Source organism: Zootoca vivipara, chromosome 1 (genome assembly GCF_965207765.1).
Source record: "Zootoca vivipara chromosome 1, rZooViv2.hap1.1, whole genome shotgun sequence".
NCBI classification, from domain to species: domain Eukaryota; kingdom Metazoa; phylum Chordata; class Lepidosauria; order Squamata; family Lacertidae; genus Zootoca; species Zootoca vivipara.
In genome coordinates, this window is record NC_142582.1 from 74189618 (window position 1) to 74209120 (window position 19503).

Below are 19503 nucleotides of genomic sequence, written 5' to 3' on the forward strand. Positions count from 1 at the left end.
GAAGGACCGTATAAGGGGTCTTCTCAGGATGCTACATTATAGCACCAGCAGTAGCTCATGAGCAGATTCCAGTTGATGGCTAGGACCACTGGAATGACCCATGCAAAGGTGGATTCAAATTATCAGACAGCTCCCTGATGGCAGCCATCCAACACACTAAACCCTGGGGCTGTTGTTTCCAATATAGTTGTGGATATTTTCAGCCCACACCTGACTCTGTATGCTATTCCAAGTGGGGGACTGGCTCCTGGAAAATATGCCACATGCATGTGGGCAACAATTGTGATTTGCTGTTTTAAACTTTAATTGTTTTGTATTGAATTGCTTTATTGCACACTGCCTTTGGTATTATTTAATGACAGGCAAAATAGAGATCTTTTAATTAAATAAATAATGAGCACAGAATAAAGCCTACATCCTGGAAAAGACCCCTACATTTAAAATGCAAATGAAGGGAAATAGTGACAAAAAGAAGGGTAGGACACATATATTCAAGTTTTAACATAGATTTATAATTGCTTGTGCGATGTAATATTTATGAGCTGATATTGGGTTAATTGTCTATAAAGCCGTAATTAATCCATACCGGTGAATAGGTCAACCAAAGGTTGTAATGAATCAAAGCTCTCTCTCATCTTCACATGAAGATTCCTTTGCTATTTTTATAAACCTGTGAAGGAAACAAGAACCCCTTTCATCTCTGACATGTTAGAAACAGTCTTTCTATTGTTTTGTAGCTGCTTTGAATGTGGCCTTGTGCATTAAGAAGGTTATTACATCTTTAATGAACTGAAAAAATCCAATTTGGAAAGGTTTGCATGCCCCTGAGGTGGCCTTAAGGTTCTGGACTTACATTTGAAGTTAATGGCACCTTTAATACGTCAGCCAAGTTATTTTGTGTGACAAGGTTAGGCAGATAAATTTAGCTGGAGTGGCAGCAGCAGCAGCTCTGCAGCCATTTCAAACAAGAGGGGTCCTTCGAGCTGATTATGCAGGTGCTGCTATTACTGAAAAACTGAACAACTGTTTTTGTAATTGACTTCAAAAAAAGGTTGTAGTTCTGGCCCAAGCTGGCTATGTGTTCTTGCCTTTGCTCTGATTGGGACTTTGAAGATGCCCCAAGGAGAAGCACCAGAGATAATTAAGATGCTGAAGATCTCAGAAAGCTAGTAGTGCATTTTTAAACTGTCCTGAGCTCTAGGCCAAATGGAGCTTGAAAGAGAAGGCGAATACCCAGCTGTGATGAGATGCAAGACAAGCCCAAAGCAGGTCATCAAATAAAATAGGAGGAGGGAAGAAAGTCATGTTGTGCTGTGTTTGCCAGACAACAGCCCCACCTATTCTCTATCAGTGAGTGAGAAAAGAAAGTGCATCCAGAAATGATCAGAGGACACAATTATGTGAAATTCTCATGGATGGGGTGCAGGTTTTGCTATTGCATATCCTCTCGAGTTGGTGTTTCATTCAGCAAGCAAGTGGTGTGTGCCTGTGGGTCTGTGTTGGTGTGCCTGTTACTCTGAGATAATTCTCTGGCACACTGGTCAGATCTAGTTCCCCACCTTTTAGATAAGTCCAGCCCGATACCCACCAAAACTCTAAAGTGGCTTACTCTAAAGTGACAGAAAAAAATAAATTCTCATTCACAAGAGAAGAGACCTTTCAAGAAATAAGAGGGCAGGTTTCAGCACAACTCTAGAAGGAAGGAAGGAAGGAAGGAAGGAAGGAAGGAAGGAAGGAAGGAAGGAAGGAAGGAAGGAGAATATATGTTGATAGCCAGTGTGATGTAGCAGTTAGATTGTTATGTTAGGACCTTCAAGATCAGGATTCAAATCCCAATTCAGCCATAAGGCTTACTGGGTGAGCTTGGCCACTCACTGCCTCTCCATCTAAACTACATCACAGGGTTGTTGTGGGGATGAAATGAAGAGTGGTCAACCAGGTATGCCACCTTGAGCTCCTTGGAGAAAAAGGTAGAATATAAAAGCAATCAGTGTGGTGTAGTGGTTAAGAGCAGTAGACTCGTAATCGGGGGAACCGGGTTCGCGTCTCCGCTCCTCCACATGCAGCTGCTGGGTGACCTTGGGCTAGTCACACTTCTCTGAAGTCTCTCAGCCCCACCCACCTCACAGGGTGTCTGTTATGGGGGAGGATGGGAAACAAGAATGTTAGCCGCTTTGAGACTCCTTCGGGTAGTGATAAAGCGGGATATCAAATCCAAACTCCTCCTCCTCCTCCTCCCCTTCTTCTTCTTCTTCTTCTTCTTCTTCTTCTTCTTCTTCTTCTTCTTCTTCTTCTTCCAATCTCTCAATTCACAAAATATGTTTCCATGTGGTTCTATAGTCCTATAAGATTTTGGATGAAATTATGTACAGTGGTACCTTGGTTCTCGAACTTAATCCACTCCAGGAGTCCGTTCGACTCCTGAAACCATTAGAAAACCAAGGTGCGGCTTCCAATTGGCTGCAGGAGCTTCCTGCACTCAAGCAGAAGCCACATCGGACATTAGGCTTCCGAAAAACATTTGCAAACTGGAACACTTCCGGGTTTGCAGCATTTGGGAGCCTATTTGTTCTGCAACTAAGCCGTTCAAGAACCAAGGTAAAACTGAAGATCACTGTGGCTCAAAGAGGAACACACCCAGTGCTTTCTTCTTCTTCAGGGGTACTCCAGGGTATGAAGTACCGGCACCTCTTTTGGGTTGTTGTTAAAAAGTATGGTATTTACTGTAACAACTTCATGGTGAGTACCGACACCTGTTTTTCTAGAAAAGTACTGAACACACCTCAGTTGGAAAAGTCAGCATTCCTGAGCCCTTTATTTTCTCTTGGCCCTCTAAAGGCCAATGAAACTATCCTGAACTGAAAGGGTGAAATAATTTAACTCCCTGACCGACAAATGTGATTTATAAATCAACAGCTTTGTATACTGATGTGGCCAAAGAGTGGCCTAAGGATTTAAATCTAAATAAAAAATCCAAGAGCCCGAGGGGCAATAAAATAAAACAATGGCATAAGGATAGGAAAATAAGCAGTGAAGCCTTCCCATAATAAATGCACTTGATGGCATAATGCTTGCAGTTGCAACTGTGCTGCTTCATTGATTTCACTTGGTTTTGTATGAATAAACATGAGAGCGGTCAACCATATGGAGTCAGCACTAGCAGCAGTGGTGAAGCTTGATCTTTTCATTTTAGAAATGGAGATGCTCAATGAAGCAGTTGCCTCTTCTGATATTCACATTCTGTGGGTAACATCCCTCAACCTTAGCTCTGGGTATTTAACTGTGAGTGATCTATGTTTTCAGTCCATGCTTTTCAGACCTTGCGCTAATTAGAGTAGAGACTGAAAGCTGGAATGGATTGGAAGGGGAGTCAAAAGTGCAAAGGTTTAGGGCTGAGGTGAGTTCCTCACCACTACCACTTGCTTATTCTTGAGGAGGGGAAACATCTTCTAGACCAATTCCTGCTTCAGGCCAGAGGGTGGGGAAAGTTTCAAGGTTTCTTAGCCCAAGGGTGGCATTCTCTTCTGAGCAACATTCTATCAAGGCCAGCAAGAGGCAATGCCAAAGTTCAAAGACCAATTCCAACCATGCAAAAACATTAAAGAGAGGTGCAAGGAAGGGCTGGTTCAGAGATGAGGAGAGATGAGGTGTGGCTGGGAAGAGGGTGTGGTGTGGGGAGACTCCTCGCTCCTGCTTTAGGCAGCGACAGATACAGATCTCATCTGAGTCAATGATGCAATTTAATGCAGAGTCCAAGAAAACATGTTCAATAAGGATAGGCATTGAAAGTTACCCCCCCCCCCCCACACACACACACATACACACGGACCTAAAGCTTCTTGCCACTTCTTTAGCTTGTCCCCTTCTCAATAATTTTAAGATAGGTATACCCCAATGAACTTACAGTGATTTCTTAAGATTTCTTATTTATTTATTGAAATTATTTCCATGCTGCCTTTAAAAATACAGTATAGGGCATCCAACAAAAATTAGAAAACAACAAAACAATAACTGTACAGCAATTAAAATCACACAAAGCCAAACAATTTAAAACACCTGAGAATACAAGGTCTAAGAACCAACACAAAGCAGTGAAATTGCTTAAAAAGAAACCTAGAAAAATCAGTAATAAAAAGCCTAGTAATATAAGAAAGGTTTCAGAACCTGTGAGATCATCCTAGTTCATCCTCACAACTACGCTTTGAGCTGGCTTAGGCTGAGAGATTGCAAGTGGTCAAAGATCATCCTCTATGCTTATTGAGTGGCGTTAAAACCTGGACTCCAACAATCTGCTCACTGCAGCACATGGGTTCTTCCACTTCCTTGATCACTTGCAATATACTCCCCCCACCCCCCAGGCTACTCACTGCCTGATTATAAATATGTTTATTCAAACGTAAGTCGTACTAAGTTCAAATTGAGTTATCCTTCAAAGTATGCCTGAGATTCCAGGGCTAGACTGTGATCATGCATTCTTAAAGCCCAATACCATGCATATCTTCTCAGAAATAAATCCCATGGTGTTCAGTGAGACTAAGTCTCAGTTAAGAACTACAGTACTAAGCTGATTCTGCTGCTGTCTGCTATTACTCACACTTCTATAATTTGGCACACTTATTTAAAATTATTTCTATTGAAGTCAGTGAGACTGTACTAATGAACATATAGGGTTACTTTGTTTCTCTAAATTTGCAGCAATTTCTCCGTTTGCATTTTTTTGGTGATTTAATAATTTCAGGTGAAAAGAAACCAAGTTATAAAAAGCTGATGAGATGATAGAAGGGATTTATGCTCACCCGTATAGAATTTTCAACATAGAACACATGTCTAGAATAGGTTCTAATGGCACGTAAAAACTCTGAGAGCTTTCTTCATCAGAAAAATGATTAGCAATAGAAGGATGGTTTATAGGGTGTTTTTCATTGGCAGTGTACTGAATAGAGCACTAAAGAATAAAGAAAAGTTGCTCTACTTATTGGGCATGGATGCAATCAAGCACATTTACGTAAGTCACAAAGGACATGCCCTTCCAACAGGGAACAAATTACACCAGCTGGAACACTGGAAATGTCTTTTTTTGTCCCATTGAACTCAGTGGAGCTTCCTCCTGAGGAGGTATGAATAGCAAAATGCAAAAATTGCCCCTACTTCCAGGATCACAGGGCTCATTTTTATTTTTATTTATTTTATTTATTGGATTTGTATACTGCCCTATATCTGGAGGTCTCAGGGCGGTTCACAAAAAATAATAATGGTCCTGACCTTGGATTGTACAGCCAAGCAAAAAAGTACTTGTTGAATATCAAGGTTTAGTAATAATAATAATAATAATAATAATAATAATAAAATCTCTTCATGCTCCTAAACCCAAATGGGACTGAACTCCAGTGAATATGGTGGGTTGTACTTAAGAGTATCCAGGATTGCTATAATGCTGTTGTGTGCATGCCAACCTCCAAGCAATGAGGGATTCCAGGGGTTCCAGAGCTTACCCACTTTTGGTTTCCTTGGAATGAAGTTCAATGGACATATGATTATATGGATATATGGTGGGAGGGTTCGCTGCATTAAACTCTAACAGATCTTGCCTACCCATTAGGTTCCTAGATCCCACCTCAAAAGGCATAACTTTGGATTCAGTATATAGAAAGACAACCCAGCTTTCAGTACAGTCGTACCTTGGATCCCAAACACCTTGATACTCCGACGTTTAGGCTCCCGGATGCCGCAAACCCAGAAGTGAGTGTTCTGGTTTGCAAACGTTCTTTGGAACCCAAACGTCCAACAGGGCTTCTGCAGCTTCCGATTGGCTGCAGGAGCTTTGGTTTCCGAATGTTTTGGAAGTCGAACGGACTTCCAGAACAGATTCCATTTGACTTCAGAGGTACCACTGTATCAGACAAAACACAGAGACCACATTGGCCTGTTGTTCTCCATCCTAGGATGATGCAGCATCTAGTCAGGTGAGGTGGGAAAAGGCTCACTCATTTGTCGCTATTGCAAGAGGGCAACCTCTTTGGCCATGTAAATGGCAGTACTTAACTGGCCAGCCTAAGGGCATTATCTTACAACTTGACTGACAGTTCAGCTGCTTCTTCTACTAGATTACAAACCTCACAGATACAGGATCACAGACATGTAAGGGATCTATGGATAGCATCCATATTGACCCCCATGAACATATAACAATGTTTTCACCCTTTTCTATAAAAACTAGGAAATAAACATAGATAACCAGACAGGATATTTTTCTACTCAGAGCTCAACTCCAATGTAATTTGGGGTAGTAAAATGTCCCAAATTTCACTCAATTTATTCTTTTCCCAACATTTATATACCACTTGTGTATATAAATATAGCCATGTGCGTTCTGCCAGAAGAACAGCACTTTAATCTGCTTCCCAGAATCAGTTTTTCCTTGAGGGAAAGAAGGATTTTTTTAAAACCCCAGTTAATTACTTCTTAAACAGAAACTAATGAATTGACACAGGCAATCTTAGCAGATAATTTTCTGCTTCAAGCCATGTTCAGACGAACTCCTGAACACACATCTAAACTAAAGTGTGCAATTATTATTATTATTATTATTATTATTATTTGTACCCTGCCCATCTGTCTGGATTTCCCCAGCCACTCTGGGCGGCTTCCAGCATATATAAAAACATAATAAAACATTAAACCTTAAAAAGCTTCCCTATACAGGGCTGCCGTCAGATGTTTCCTAAATGCTTACAAGGCACGTTTCCATGTAAAACTACCTTGCACATGGCATCAAGCTATCACAGATTAACCTAACAGAAAATCCTGATTACAACTTGGCTACAAGCACAAAGCAAAGATAAAATGCATGCAAAGCACGCAACTCAAACAGGTGAGTCAATCCACAGACTTTACATCAAATAACATACATGCAAGTTGTTGTTAAGAAATGGCATTTTAAAAGACATTCTGGAACACCTCTACCCATGTTGTAGACGGGAATTTGAGGTTCTGCATCTCAAATCCAAATGAAAATCCATGAGGCAGGAGATGAATGGCAGTAAAGGATTATCACTATTTTTGCATGCATAAGGCAGGCATGTGGGTATCATTTGCCAGGCTGATATTGTGCTTCCTTTCTGGCTTCACTAGCTACAACTAACATGTGCTGTACAGCTTGTACGGTACCATTGGGGGGAGAGTGCAATCTGCAGTTTTCTGGGTACTCCTAAAGGCCTATAATTCCTGATCAATGGCCATGCAAGCTGAGGTTCATGGGAGTTGGAGTCCAACATAATCTGGAGGATCACAGGTTCCCAGACCCCGTTGTGCCCATTTACTAAGTAAAATGGAAGGGAAATAATTCTGTAAATAATTCTGTAACAGTGGATTTTCACCATCTCTGTGAAAGGAAATCTCCGGTGGAATGATTTATTTACAATAAAATAAAATAAAAAGCAATCCAACCTCTTAAATGAAAGCTTTAAAGTATGATTGGCCAGAAACAGAAGAGTCTTGCTCTTCATCTCACAATTTTTGAACTTCTGTAACAGTCATTTTACATCCGATATTTTGAAAATTTATAAACCTCATTAAGGTGGTGTCAGTTTCATATTGATAGAACAAGCTATATGGATTATATACAAACTATCACTTCCATGCTTAGAAAGGCTAGACTACTGGAAACCTATTAACTACTCCAGTGTGGTGTAGTGTCCTAATCTGGTGAACCGGGTTCGCTTCCCCGCTCCTCCACATGCAGCTGCTGGGTGACCTTGGGCTAGTCACACTTCTCTGAAGTCTCTCTGCCCCACTCACCTCACAGAGTGTTTGTTGTGGGGGAGGAAAGGAAAGGAGATTGTTAGCCGCTTTGAGACTCCTTAGGGTAGTGATAAAGCGGGATATCAAATCCAAACTCTTCTTCTTCCCTTCCATGATTATATAATATGTAACAGTGGGAAAGTGATTAATGAGAATAATTGAAAACACATCACAACTTTGCTAGATGTGTAAGAAGCCTGAATATAAATATCATGAAGTAAGTGTTAGTACACAGTGCTAGATGGTTTGAAGATTTAGAATTACCGGACTTTACCCTTTAAGAACATTTTCATAGTGGAAAACTGCTGAAATCATTGACATTTTCGACAATGAATCACAGAAATCAAATTTGCCCTTTAGTTTTACAAATCCCATTGAATATGTATGGTGATAGGTAGTCATTTCTGCCCCCCAGCACATGTTAGAATAATTAAACCATTGGACCATATTCCCTTAATGTTACACTACCTGTAAGCAAATACCTTTGCCAGCTCAAGTGACAAACTCACCTTAAAAATCAAATCCTTTTTCCCATAGCGAAGCTCCTTCAGTTGGGCTTGGATCTTTTTTGACTGCAAGCAGAGGATAATACATTAATCCTTTAAGTAATTTATATTTTAAAACCTGCAGAGGAAAATATATTAAAGTTCAGGTAATAGGAAAGTATATCCGGGGTGGGGGGAGGTTTGGTAAAATTACAACTGTTGATGTAATGAGCTGTGTTTGCTACAGCTATGCTGGTCTTGCATACATTATGCACATAAAACAAAGGGCCAAATTTACCACTTTATCCTCAGGAACATGGCACATACAACTAACACGTCAGGAATGAGACTGCTCTTAAACTAGAACACACATCTTGGCCTGGAACATGAGTGCAAAGTAAGCTCAGTCAGGTCAAGGAGCCTTTGCCTTTCCCTCTTTCACCCTTAAGCTCTCTTTGGCTCTCAAAAATGGGTGATCAGAGAACCTTCCTGAACAACGTGAGGTAAGGTGCAACAGAATGTTAAAGGAGGGCACATGACCCAAAATTGAGTGGAGCCGCTTTTCATGACTCCATTTAACTCACAGAATATGGATCTGCATCTCTCCCCCCCCCCCCCCGGCAATCCCACCCCACCTTACTTTCTATGCATATCTACTTGGATGTAAGGCATATTGAGTTCAAAGAGACTTATGCCCTCTTAGATTTGTATGGGATGGCATCCTAAATCAGACTACTGGATTATCTGCCTCATTAGTTTCTAATCTAACTAGAAGTTGCACTGCAAAGTCTCAAGGAGGTATTTCCTAGCCCAGCTGCATGTGATCTTTTAAGCTGGGGAAGCCAGGGTTTGAATTAGAACCTATAATCGTATGCATGGAAAGCATGCAATCTAACACTGAACTGCAGGCACTCATAGGATCATTTTTCATAATTAAACTCTGCAGATCAGAAACATGAAGTGAACTTCCTCCCTACATGCTGAAGTTTGCTTTGTCTCTTGCAGAAATTTTATTCAGCCGGTTCTATTTCACAGGCTGCCTAATGGCATGGTGGCAGATTGGAATCGCAGGTATGAGACACTTCACCACAAGATAAAGCTGAAAGGTTTTTTTGTTTTGTTTTTTGCCTTTGGAACAATATTTAGAACACTGACTTCATGGTCTAGAGGGAGCATAATCAACCTCAAAAAGAAAATGTTCATTGACAGCTATATGGCTACAGACCATTATCTCTTGGCTTAAAAACTCTATTAAGCTGAGAGAGACATTGGTTAGTGAGGGCAACTTTGATCTCGTCCATGCTACACTGCTGCTGTCACACTGGCAAGTCTTGCCTGAATATTATCTTTTCTTTTCTTTTTTTAATAAACAACCCAGAAGCAAGAGCAGAAATCCTGCAACCCCACCCCGTAGCTATTTATTTTAGATCATTAACTTACTAATTTTAAAGGTATTATCATTCATTCAAAATGCGAAACTGATGCTGAATTATCTGCTTTGTCATAATCAGACACAAGCTGCTATTAATTTTTCAGTTTAATAATGTATTCAGTATATTGATAGCTCATTAATACTGAGGGAAACATTGGAAGCTGCCTTATACCAAGTCAGAAAGTCTGTGTATCAGTGTTATCTGCTCTGAATGCAAGCGGTTCTCCAGAGTCTAAAGGTTTTGCTCATTTCCTGCTTCCTAAATTTGAAAACACGTCAAAGTGCAAGTAGATAAATAGGTACCGCTACAGCGGGAAGGTAAACGGTGTTTCAGTGTGCTGCTCTGGTTCGCCAGAAGCAGCTTTGTCATGCTGGCCACATGACCTGGAAGCTGTACGCTGGCTCCCTCGGCCAATAACGCGAGATGAGCGTGCAACCCCAGAGTCGGTCACGACTGGACCTAATGGTCAGCGGTCCCTTTACCATTACCTTTAATCCTTTCAACTGGAGTAGCTAGGGAATGAACCCCGGAGCCTTCTGCATGGAAAGCTTGTGCTTTGCCACAGAGCTATGTTCCCTCCCCCCCAAAAATTAGGGCCTATTGCCTAATACAGTCAACCATGATCAGATGCAGGCCTACAAACAGGGCTGTTTCCAAACTATTTTGCAAATTAACATGCTAAGTATTTTAGCACATTGACTAAGTTCAATATAATGTGACTATGTGACCAAAGTTACATAAGCTGCTCTGAATCAGGGACCTATCTTTGGAATCAGCAAGATTCCATATGTTTATGTTATCTCACAGGAACATAGGACCCCTTCATGATCACTTGCCTTGTCACGGCGAAGGGGCTTGAATAACTCCAAGAAGCTATGAGCTATGCCGTACAGGGTCACCCAAGACGAGGTCATAGCCAAGAGTTTAGACTAAATGTGATCCACCTGGAGAAGGAATTGGCAAACCACTCCAGTGTTTTGCCAAGAAAACTCCATGGATATAAAAAAAGGAGAAGCTATGAAAAGAAAATGAGAGTTTCCAAGGCATGCTCAGGTTCATGGGGTCACGAAGAGTCGAACACGACTAAGACAACTAAACATAGGAACATAGGAAACTGCCTTTCACTCAGCAAAGTCACAGATCTATCTGTCTAGCTCAGTACACTACACTGACTAGAAGCAAACCTACAGGGCTTCAGACAGGAGTCTTACTAGCCATACGATACCTGGGATAGGGCCAGGGTGGCAAGATCAGTGCAGTGCCAATGCACTGGCAGAGCCAACCTGGCAATCCTGCTGGTGTATCTGTCCTTGCACAGACCTCATTGCCACCTCACCCCTTCCTATCCTGTTAGGCAGCAGGGACATAGGCGTCCGGAGGTTAAGATGAGTGCCACTGTGCCACCCCATGGCCTGCTATTGGGGATAGGAAGCCTTCTTATACCAACCCAATTCCTTGGTCCATCAAGCTTAGTATTGTCTACAATGACTGGCAGTGGGTCTTTCACAGCCCTACTTAGAGATCTCTGGGATTTAACCCTGAACGTTTTGCATGCACAAGATGTCTTCTATCACTGAGCTATGGTTGCTGTTTTTAAATGAAGAATCCATTACAGGTTCTGTTATATTAGGTAAACCCACACAAGGCAGGTTTATTATTAACAAACCTTCCTTTATAAAAATGTATTTCTCTTAGAAAGGTGCTCAGTGAACAATTCTAGAAGCTTGTCAACTCACAAAGATCTATGGGCAAAAATTACTCAGGGGCACAGATTTAATATGAGGCACCGAGAAGTAATATTCCCTGTTTACCATTTAAATGTAAACTCTCGTGTTACATTATTCACAGTTGTGTAGCAAATATTAAAATGTGCATAAACATCATGCAAAACAAACAGAAAGAGAACAGTTGTAAAGTAACAGTGCAGATCAAAATATGATGTTCCCAAATGAAATGTTATGGAGTTACAGAAGAAAACCACGGAGGTTGGCTGCATCCACACAACTAAAATGATCCACAATTTAGATTAAAAAAGAAAGTGGTGATTAATATGATGACAAAGAGGTGAGCATTCCTTCTTTCCACATTGTGTATATTGAAAAATTATTCAAATGATTGGCTAAAGATGTATTCAGGGAATCATTGTGAACCCTCTGGAAAAGTTACCACTCCCATCAGCCCATCACCCATTCCCACCCACCCCCACCACCCTCTGTATATATATATAGGGTCTGACACTTCTGTTTCTAGTGTATCTGAAGAAGTGTGCATGCACACGAAAGCTCATACCAAAATATAAACTTAGTTGGTCTTTAAGGTGCTACTGAAGGAATTTTTATATTTTCCTCTGGAAAAGGAAATCTATACAGTATCTATATATCCTAATTTACAATAGTTTTATTTAGGGCTGCACTGAAAGAGCAGCCCTTTCTGTTGGCTGCGAAATTGCCTTCCTGCATTTAACCCCCCCCCCCACTTTTGAATGAGGATCTATGAACATGAATGAAGTTTGCTCACTGTACAAGGGGAGGCAGGGACATCTCTTAACTTCTGGCTTTTGTGTTGTTCTCAGCACAATATGGGAAGATAAGAGAGTACATTTTCCAGTTGCCTAGGTGGGCCTTGTGTCTGTAAAGGACTGCATTCCCCCAAGGGTAATCTGTCAGGGGCTGCACACAGACAGTGAGAAGAAACACAGCCAAAAATAGGCAGGGTTACCTCCTTTTCATTCTTATTTTCTGTCACCTGCTTCTGTGTCTTTCTCTCTTTCCTCCCTAGTAGCATATGGGGGTGAGACAGATAGCTCTTCCTATACCAAAGGGTTATTTCTGGTCCCTTGGTATGTCATCATTCATGGACAGATCAGCTATATACTTACCAACAATCTAGTGCATTAATATATATATTAACAGTTTGTGGTGTTCATTCTATTATACTTAAAAGCAAAAATGAAAGGTGCAAGTACAAAATGAATGAACAGAGTTGAATAAAATGCAGTTAAAAGAAGCAAGTAAGACCAGGTGAGTCAGAAAAGACATGGACTTATTACATTTTACATTCATAATAGGCTTTGGCTAGGGGTGTAATCTGGATTTTTAAAACATGGATAACAATGTGCTTAAAACTAGTGCAAACATGATAATGTAAACTAGGCTGAATTGCCTTCACCAGTGATATCTGCAAATGTAATTTATCTAATAAGTATGCCATGTGAACAGGAGAGTGATCACAAATTTAATAATTTGGATTTAATTACAGTTGTCCTCTGTGAAATGACAAGCACGTTTGTTGATTGCATTGCTGTTAACACTCCCTGAGCCTTCTCTTCCTTTTTTTAAAGCATTGTGTTTTGATATTAATTTCTCAGTGCAGTATTGTCTTTTTAGATCCTTGAAGAAAGAAAAATGTTCATTAAATATTCCCCCTAATCAGCTGTATTAAGATACGCTAAAAAAATTTTTTAATTGCTTAATCAATCAATTCATCCATTTATTAGCAAGACAGCCACAAGCTCCCAACCCATTCTGTTGTACCAGACAGGGTACAAACACATGGCACTGTTTGGGTTCACCAAGAATTCTACCCCTGAGGAACAGCGTAGGTGCCAAAGCTATTATTCTGGCAACAGTCATTCTTCTTGCAAGTATGATAGCAAGTATGATAGCTTTGCATGATCCTGCTATGGCAACAGAATGAGGGATGGCTCATCAGAAATGCACTGTAGCTACCACAGAACAAGCACAATCCTATTTGTGATAAAATACGGCACAAATATATTTTAATGGTAGAAAGGGTCTGCCCCATTTGTCTCTGCATTGTGATTGCAAAGAGATTCACACCTTATCATAGCCAAACATGTTATTATGCTGGGAAAGCAGAAATTAAGATTTTAAAGAAATGTTCTACTTCTCACCCCTGTGAAAAGTATAAAATTATCTGTTTGCACAATAGAGGTGATGACAGATTTCAAACAACCTTCTGCACATTTTGATTCTGCTGAAATCAACCATTTCCAGCACAATACTTTTTTTTAATCATGCTTTAACATCGCATCACTGCTGATCTCAGAAACATCTGGAATGAGAGTCAAACTGGCAGCAGATTGTGGTGCTTAAACACAGATCAGCCCCAGTCCAGTAGAAATATTAGGTGGGATATCTGTATCTTAAGTCGGAATGCAGGGGTTGTGAATTCATAGGCGGGAGGACAACTTCTCGGAAAATAAGGTGGGCCATTTTGAGGTTCCCCCCACCCCCAATCAGTCTATATTCTAAGCCATGTGAACATGAGGAAAGTAACACATCTGTACTTGAAATGGCTCAATCTATGGTATGGACCTGTGAAGCACCAACTTGGCTCTCCTCAACCTTGTCAACACGATGCCTTGTCACCATTCTAATAACCAGCAGTACTGCTGCCACTTATGAGCACCACTGCCACTTCCTCCTTGCATGAACTGCTGCTTTGTAACACTTTGAAAAGCCTATTCTATGAGCCCAAATCACATGTACATCCATTTTTGCATTGAAGTTTGTCTTTATTCTAGCTGTTTACCCTACTAAATTCCTCAGATGGTCCTGAGTTCTGGTTCTGCTGCTCAAGTGGTTCAAGAGAACTGAGGTGCCTTTTAACAATGACTCAGGGTGTTTTAAAAGGACAGTGTGTCCTTTCTCATATTTTCAACCCATGGCCTGCAGCTGCATATCCAGTTACAGTGGTACATTGGTTCTCAAACTTAATCCGTTCCAGAAGTCCGTTCCAAAACCAAAGCGTTCCAAAATCAAGGCTTGCTTTGTTCCAGACTTTTAAAAACAACCCCTAAAACAGCAATTTAACATTAATTTTACTATCTAATGAGACCATGGATCCATAAATTGAAAGCAATAAACAATGTACTGCAATCACTCAATCAATCAGTAGCTGAACTGGGTTCCACACAGTCACAAAAACAAAACAAAAAAGTGTTCACAAAACAAAAACTCAAAATAAATAGCAAAAACAGACAGACCTCACCATAACACTCAAAACGGAAGTGTAACATTCAAAGCGGAGCATGTTCAGTTTCCAAAAAAAGTTTGCAAACTGGAACCCTTACGCCCGGTTTTGCAGTGTTTGGGTTCCAAGTTGTTTGAGTACCGAGGCATTTGAGAACCAAGGTACCACTGTACTTCTGTGACATGTTAGCTGAGGTCTTTGCTGAAATTTCCTCTGCTGGGTGGGGGACAGGGATGCTATCATAATATTGATTAATGATACTCAGCTAAGTCCTATCTAAGTTATTTATGTTTATTAACTTGAATAGGTCTCCTTTCAATAGGACTAGCATTGACTACCACTCTCTGTTCGTAGAAATATTTTGCACATGTTTGACACAAGAGCTGCTGAATGTGAAACAAACAGAAAATTCCAGGGTACACATCCTATTCCCAGCACATACATATCCTATGGCTTTTCTATAAGCCATGTGTGTGAAAATATGAAGCATCATTAACATTGTAAGGTTTTTGAAACAGTGGTTGGGCTTTTTATTAGATTTGAAATATTGCTTAGGAGTTTTATTATATTGATTTATTTACAGTATTTTTTATCCATTTCCCCCTTAAAGCAGATTAAAGCAGAATTTTATGATTGACTGCACAAATGACTTCAAGACTCTTAATCTTGGACACATTTATGCTTTATGAATGAACATTTAAGAATCTACTGGAGGTAACCAGACACTTTTGTGCACAGGATTATCTTGACACCTGCACAAAATATTTTTTTACTCCAGAAATAAAGTCGTACAGTGGCAGACTTGGGTATTATGGTAACCTGTCTGAGGCCAAAAATTGCCTCCACCCACTAGTCCTTGGGCAGCCTTCCCAAAGGTGGGTAAGGAGGCACCTGGCTTTGGGAAGGAGACACAAGAGCTCAGCAGGGTCCCACAGCCCTCCCATCTGTTTTTCAAATCTGGGAAATTTGGGAAAGCTTACTGGGCTTTGTGATGACACCCCCTAGGCTCAGCACCCAATGAGTGTTCACTGCTTAAAAGGTAAAGGTAAAGGTACCCCTGACCATTAGGCCCAGTCGTGACCGACTCTGGGGTTGCGGCGCTCATCTCGCGTTATTGGCCAAGGGAGCCAGCGTACAGCTTCCAGGTCATGTGGCCAGCATGACAAAGCCGCTTCTGGCGAACCAGAGCAGCACACAGAAATATCTTTTACCTCCCCACTTGGAGCGATACCTATTTATCTACTTGCACTTTGAGGTGCTTTCGAACTACTAGGTTGGCAGGAGCTGGGACCGAGCAACGGGAGCTCACCCCGTCGCGGGGATTCGAACCACCGACCTTCTGATCGGCAAGCCCTAGGCTCTATGGTTTAACCCACAGCGCCACCTGCATCCACATCCCTAAATCCACCCCTGATTTGCAGCAGGCTTCACCAATAAATTATTTGCTCCATTCAGCTTGCTGGGGTCAGAACAAAACAAATCTTACTCACCTCTTCAGCATGAATGCCACAAAGCTTGCTTCCAGAAAGGAGTTTGTTTTTCAGGCTTTTGTTCTAAAGGGAGGAGAATAAATATATATAGATAAATATCACCAGCATGCATTAAAATAATAAGAAATCATCTAAATATTTTAGCATAGTATATGAAAATATGATATTTGGATAGCAGTGAGGACAAAAATACATCAAGAATGAAGATAGATATCACAAGTCACCACACTTCAAATTTGACTGGATACGAAACCACGTGGTAGCTGCAAATACCGTTCAAGCAATTTAAGAACTGCCCCACAGTCTGTTACTTGGTAGCTGATTTAATGTACAGATTCTCACTTGGAAAACAGAGAGACTGAGTCTATTTTAATTCCATTCATCTTCATGCTAAGAATAAAGTGAAGCGGACCATAAGCCTATGCTCGCTTATATGCAGGTGCCAAACTAGCCACACATTTTAGCGTATGTGAAAATTTTCCCAGATACTTTGCAACAAAAGCTGTACTAAGTCTTTTCACTCTTTCCCCACCTCCATTTTCTGCCCTCATTATTGTACAGAAACCAATTACTATCTATATTTCATTACATGTGGGATATTAAGAAGCCTCATGAAAAAGCTAAAGTGGTTTCTAATGGATCTTATGTTTTTTTAAAACACCATGCTACTCCAATCGAGGAGAGCTTGCATAATTAATACCACATTTTTAATATATTAACAACAATTACAACATTGACAAGCAGTGCAGATGTTCTGGATACAGGATGATCCTGTAGAGGAAAGTGAGAGGCAGACTGCAGAAAGTGCTTTCAGGCATTTCCCCATTTCTGGCTTTTATACAGCAAGTGTAATAATAGTATAGCACTTCCTTACAGAGTCAAATAAAGCTCAGGAACCATTGTCTTGAGCCCTGGAGGCCCTATTTCTTTTCTATAAAACGCCACTTTGGGAAGGAATGATTCTGAGCAGAGAAACAGCAGGGAGAAGACTCATCATTGTGTTGCTTTGCCCTGCAAAGGGTACTGAAACATGTTTTGGCAGCAACCCAACATAAGCAAAGTGGATGTTCCGGGCTATGAAGAGGCATATAAGTAAAGGATTAAGCACTTTCTCTTCTACTGTTGTTTCTCTACCCTTCCTGAGGTATATATATTTTCCCCCTTTAAAAAAAAGGTCATCACTATTCAGTACATTCACTTGGATGCAACATGTGCTTAGGTCTTGTGAGTTCATTATTTGGGGAAATCACCATGAAATTGGTGCATAATCTTTACAATTAAAAAAAATGTTGGTCTGGAAAGCTTTTCACACTAGATAAGACAATCAAAACTAGACAATTGTATCACAAGGAAGATGCAGGTGAGGTGTCTTCAGGAACCTCTCAATAGGAGAGCCTTAGGAGGAGTGGTTTGTGATTTTGCTTCCAAATTCAATAACTCCATTTTATTAGTGGGAAGGACCATTTAATAAGTCAAATGAACTCCAGTTAGCTGAGGTGGGAAGTAATCTGGCTATGCGGGGATTAAACATAGGGAAGAACTTTCTGACAGTAAGAGCTGTCCAACAGTGGAATGGACACCTTCATTAGTGGTTGTCAGGAGTATGGGCAGGAGTCAGGCTCTGAGGCCTGTAGTGCCTTGCAGGACTGGGGCCTGCCTCAGCTTGTGCTGGGGAAGCAAGGCGTGGCCACACAGGTGAAGACATCAGCTTGTGCTGGAGAGGCAAGGAGTAGTCACCCAGGTGAGGCCACTTGAGATCTCACTGCACCTGGTGGCAGGAGCTGGGAGGGATAAAAGCCCAGCATTTCCCTTCAGCTCTTTGCCACAGCAACGCTATCCCTGCCTGGTTGCATCTGGCCTCCTGCTCCTTGAACCCTCGCCTTGTCGACGCCTTGCTCCTCGACCTTTGGACCTTCGCCTTGCTTCTTGTTCCTTGGACCCTTGCCTTGTCGTCGCCTTGCTCCTCGACCCTTGGACCTTCGCCTTGCTTCCTGTTCCCTGGACCTTCGCCTTGCTTCCTGTTCCCTGGACCTTCGCCTTGCTTCTTGTTCCTTGGACCTTCGCCTTGCTTCTTGTTCCTTGATCCTTCGCCTTGCTCCTCGACCCTTGGACCTTCGCCTTGCTTCCTGTTCCTTGGACCTTCGCCTTGCTTCTTGTTCCTTGAGCCTTCGCCTTGCTTCTTGCCCCGTGGACCTTCGTCTCTGCCTTGCTCCTTGACCCTGCAACTGCCTGCTGCTGGACCCTCAGCCCTGTGCCTGTTCCTGCTTCTTCACCACCATCTTGCCTCTGGTCCTGACGCCCGCCGACCGGACCATGACAGTGGTGGACTCTCCTTCCTTGGAGATTTTAAAACAGAGGTTGGATGGCCATCTGTCTTAGACCCAGTGTGGTGTAGTGGTTAAGAATGGTAGACTCGTAATCTGGTGAACCAGGTTCGCGTCTACGCTCCTCCACATGCAGCTACTGGGTGACCTTAGGCTAGTCACACTTCTTTGAAGTCTCTTAGCCTCACTCACCTCACAGAGTGTTTGTTGTGGAGGAGGAAGGGAAAGGAGAATGTCAGCCGCTTTGAGACTCCTTTGGGTAGTGATAAAGTGGGATATCAAATCCAAATTCCTCCTCCTCCTCCTCCTCCTCCTCCTCCTCCTCCTCCTCTTCTATGATGCTTTAGTTGAGATTCCTGCATTTCAAGGGGTTGGACTAGATGACCCTTGGGGTCTCTTCCAACTCTACAATTCTATGGTTCTGTGATTCTATTAACTACAGGCAGGGTTGGTCTGGGGAGAGGGATTGGCCCTCTTCCTGGAGAGGAGGCAAAAGACGGGATTCTGCCTATCACAACCAGTAGGAGGAATATCAGAGGAATATCCTTTACCTTGATGCAATAACACTCACGAAAAATGAAATGAAAATAAAAGGGCTAGACCATTTCTCTTTTCTTAATTTCTGTTAAATGCCATCCCGTTACTTTTCACACTGCAGCATGCAGTGCCTAGGAAATCGACATCAAAACATATTTTAAAAATGAAATATGTGAAGTCTTTCAATGACAACCAGCTTTAAATGATATGGAAACCAAGCCCTATGCATTTGATTCTTTTAGATAAGCACACTGCAGCAGTAATGCAAATTTATTTCTAACTACGGTAGTAATAGCATCCTCTAAAATTATGCATGGGAAACATGTTATCAATTGAAACAGAATTAATTGAATTCAGGACATCAAGCCAGATTTAAGTCTGCATTCTAATGGAAACTCTGAAAGTTTGAGTTGTAAATAAGACATTTCTTAGTTTTATT

The 19503-nt window shown here is 41.4% G+C and overlaps 1 protein-coding gene across 5 annotated transcripts in view; it reads right to left on the minus strand.

Moving 5' to 3' along the window:
* The window catches only part of LUZP2 (leucine zipper protein 2), a 303055-nt gene that overhangs the window by 77094 nt on the left and 206458 nt on the right, over positions 1 to 19503 (minus strand). For 4 of the 5 annotated variants that reach the window (XM_088668179.1, XM_060279101.2, XM_088668162.1 and 1 more), the window contains exons 6-7: positions 16204 to 16266; positions 8310 to 8372 (exon numbers count right to left, since the gene is read on the minus strand). In XM_088668179.1, the coding sequence (XP_088524305.1) occupies positions 8310 to 8372; positions 16204 to 16266 (126 nt within the window). The remainder of the gene's footprint in view (positions 1 to 8309; positions 8373 to 16203; positions 16267 to 19503) is intronic. The other variant, XM_088668177.1, reaches the window with a different exon arrangement.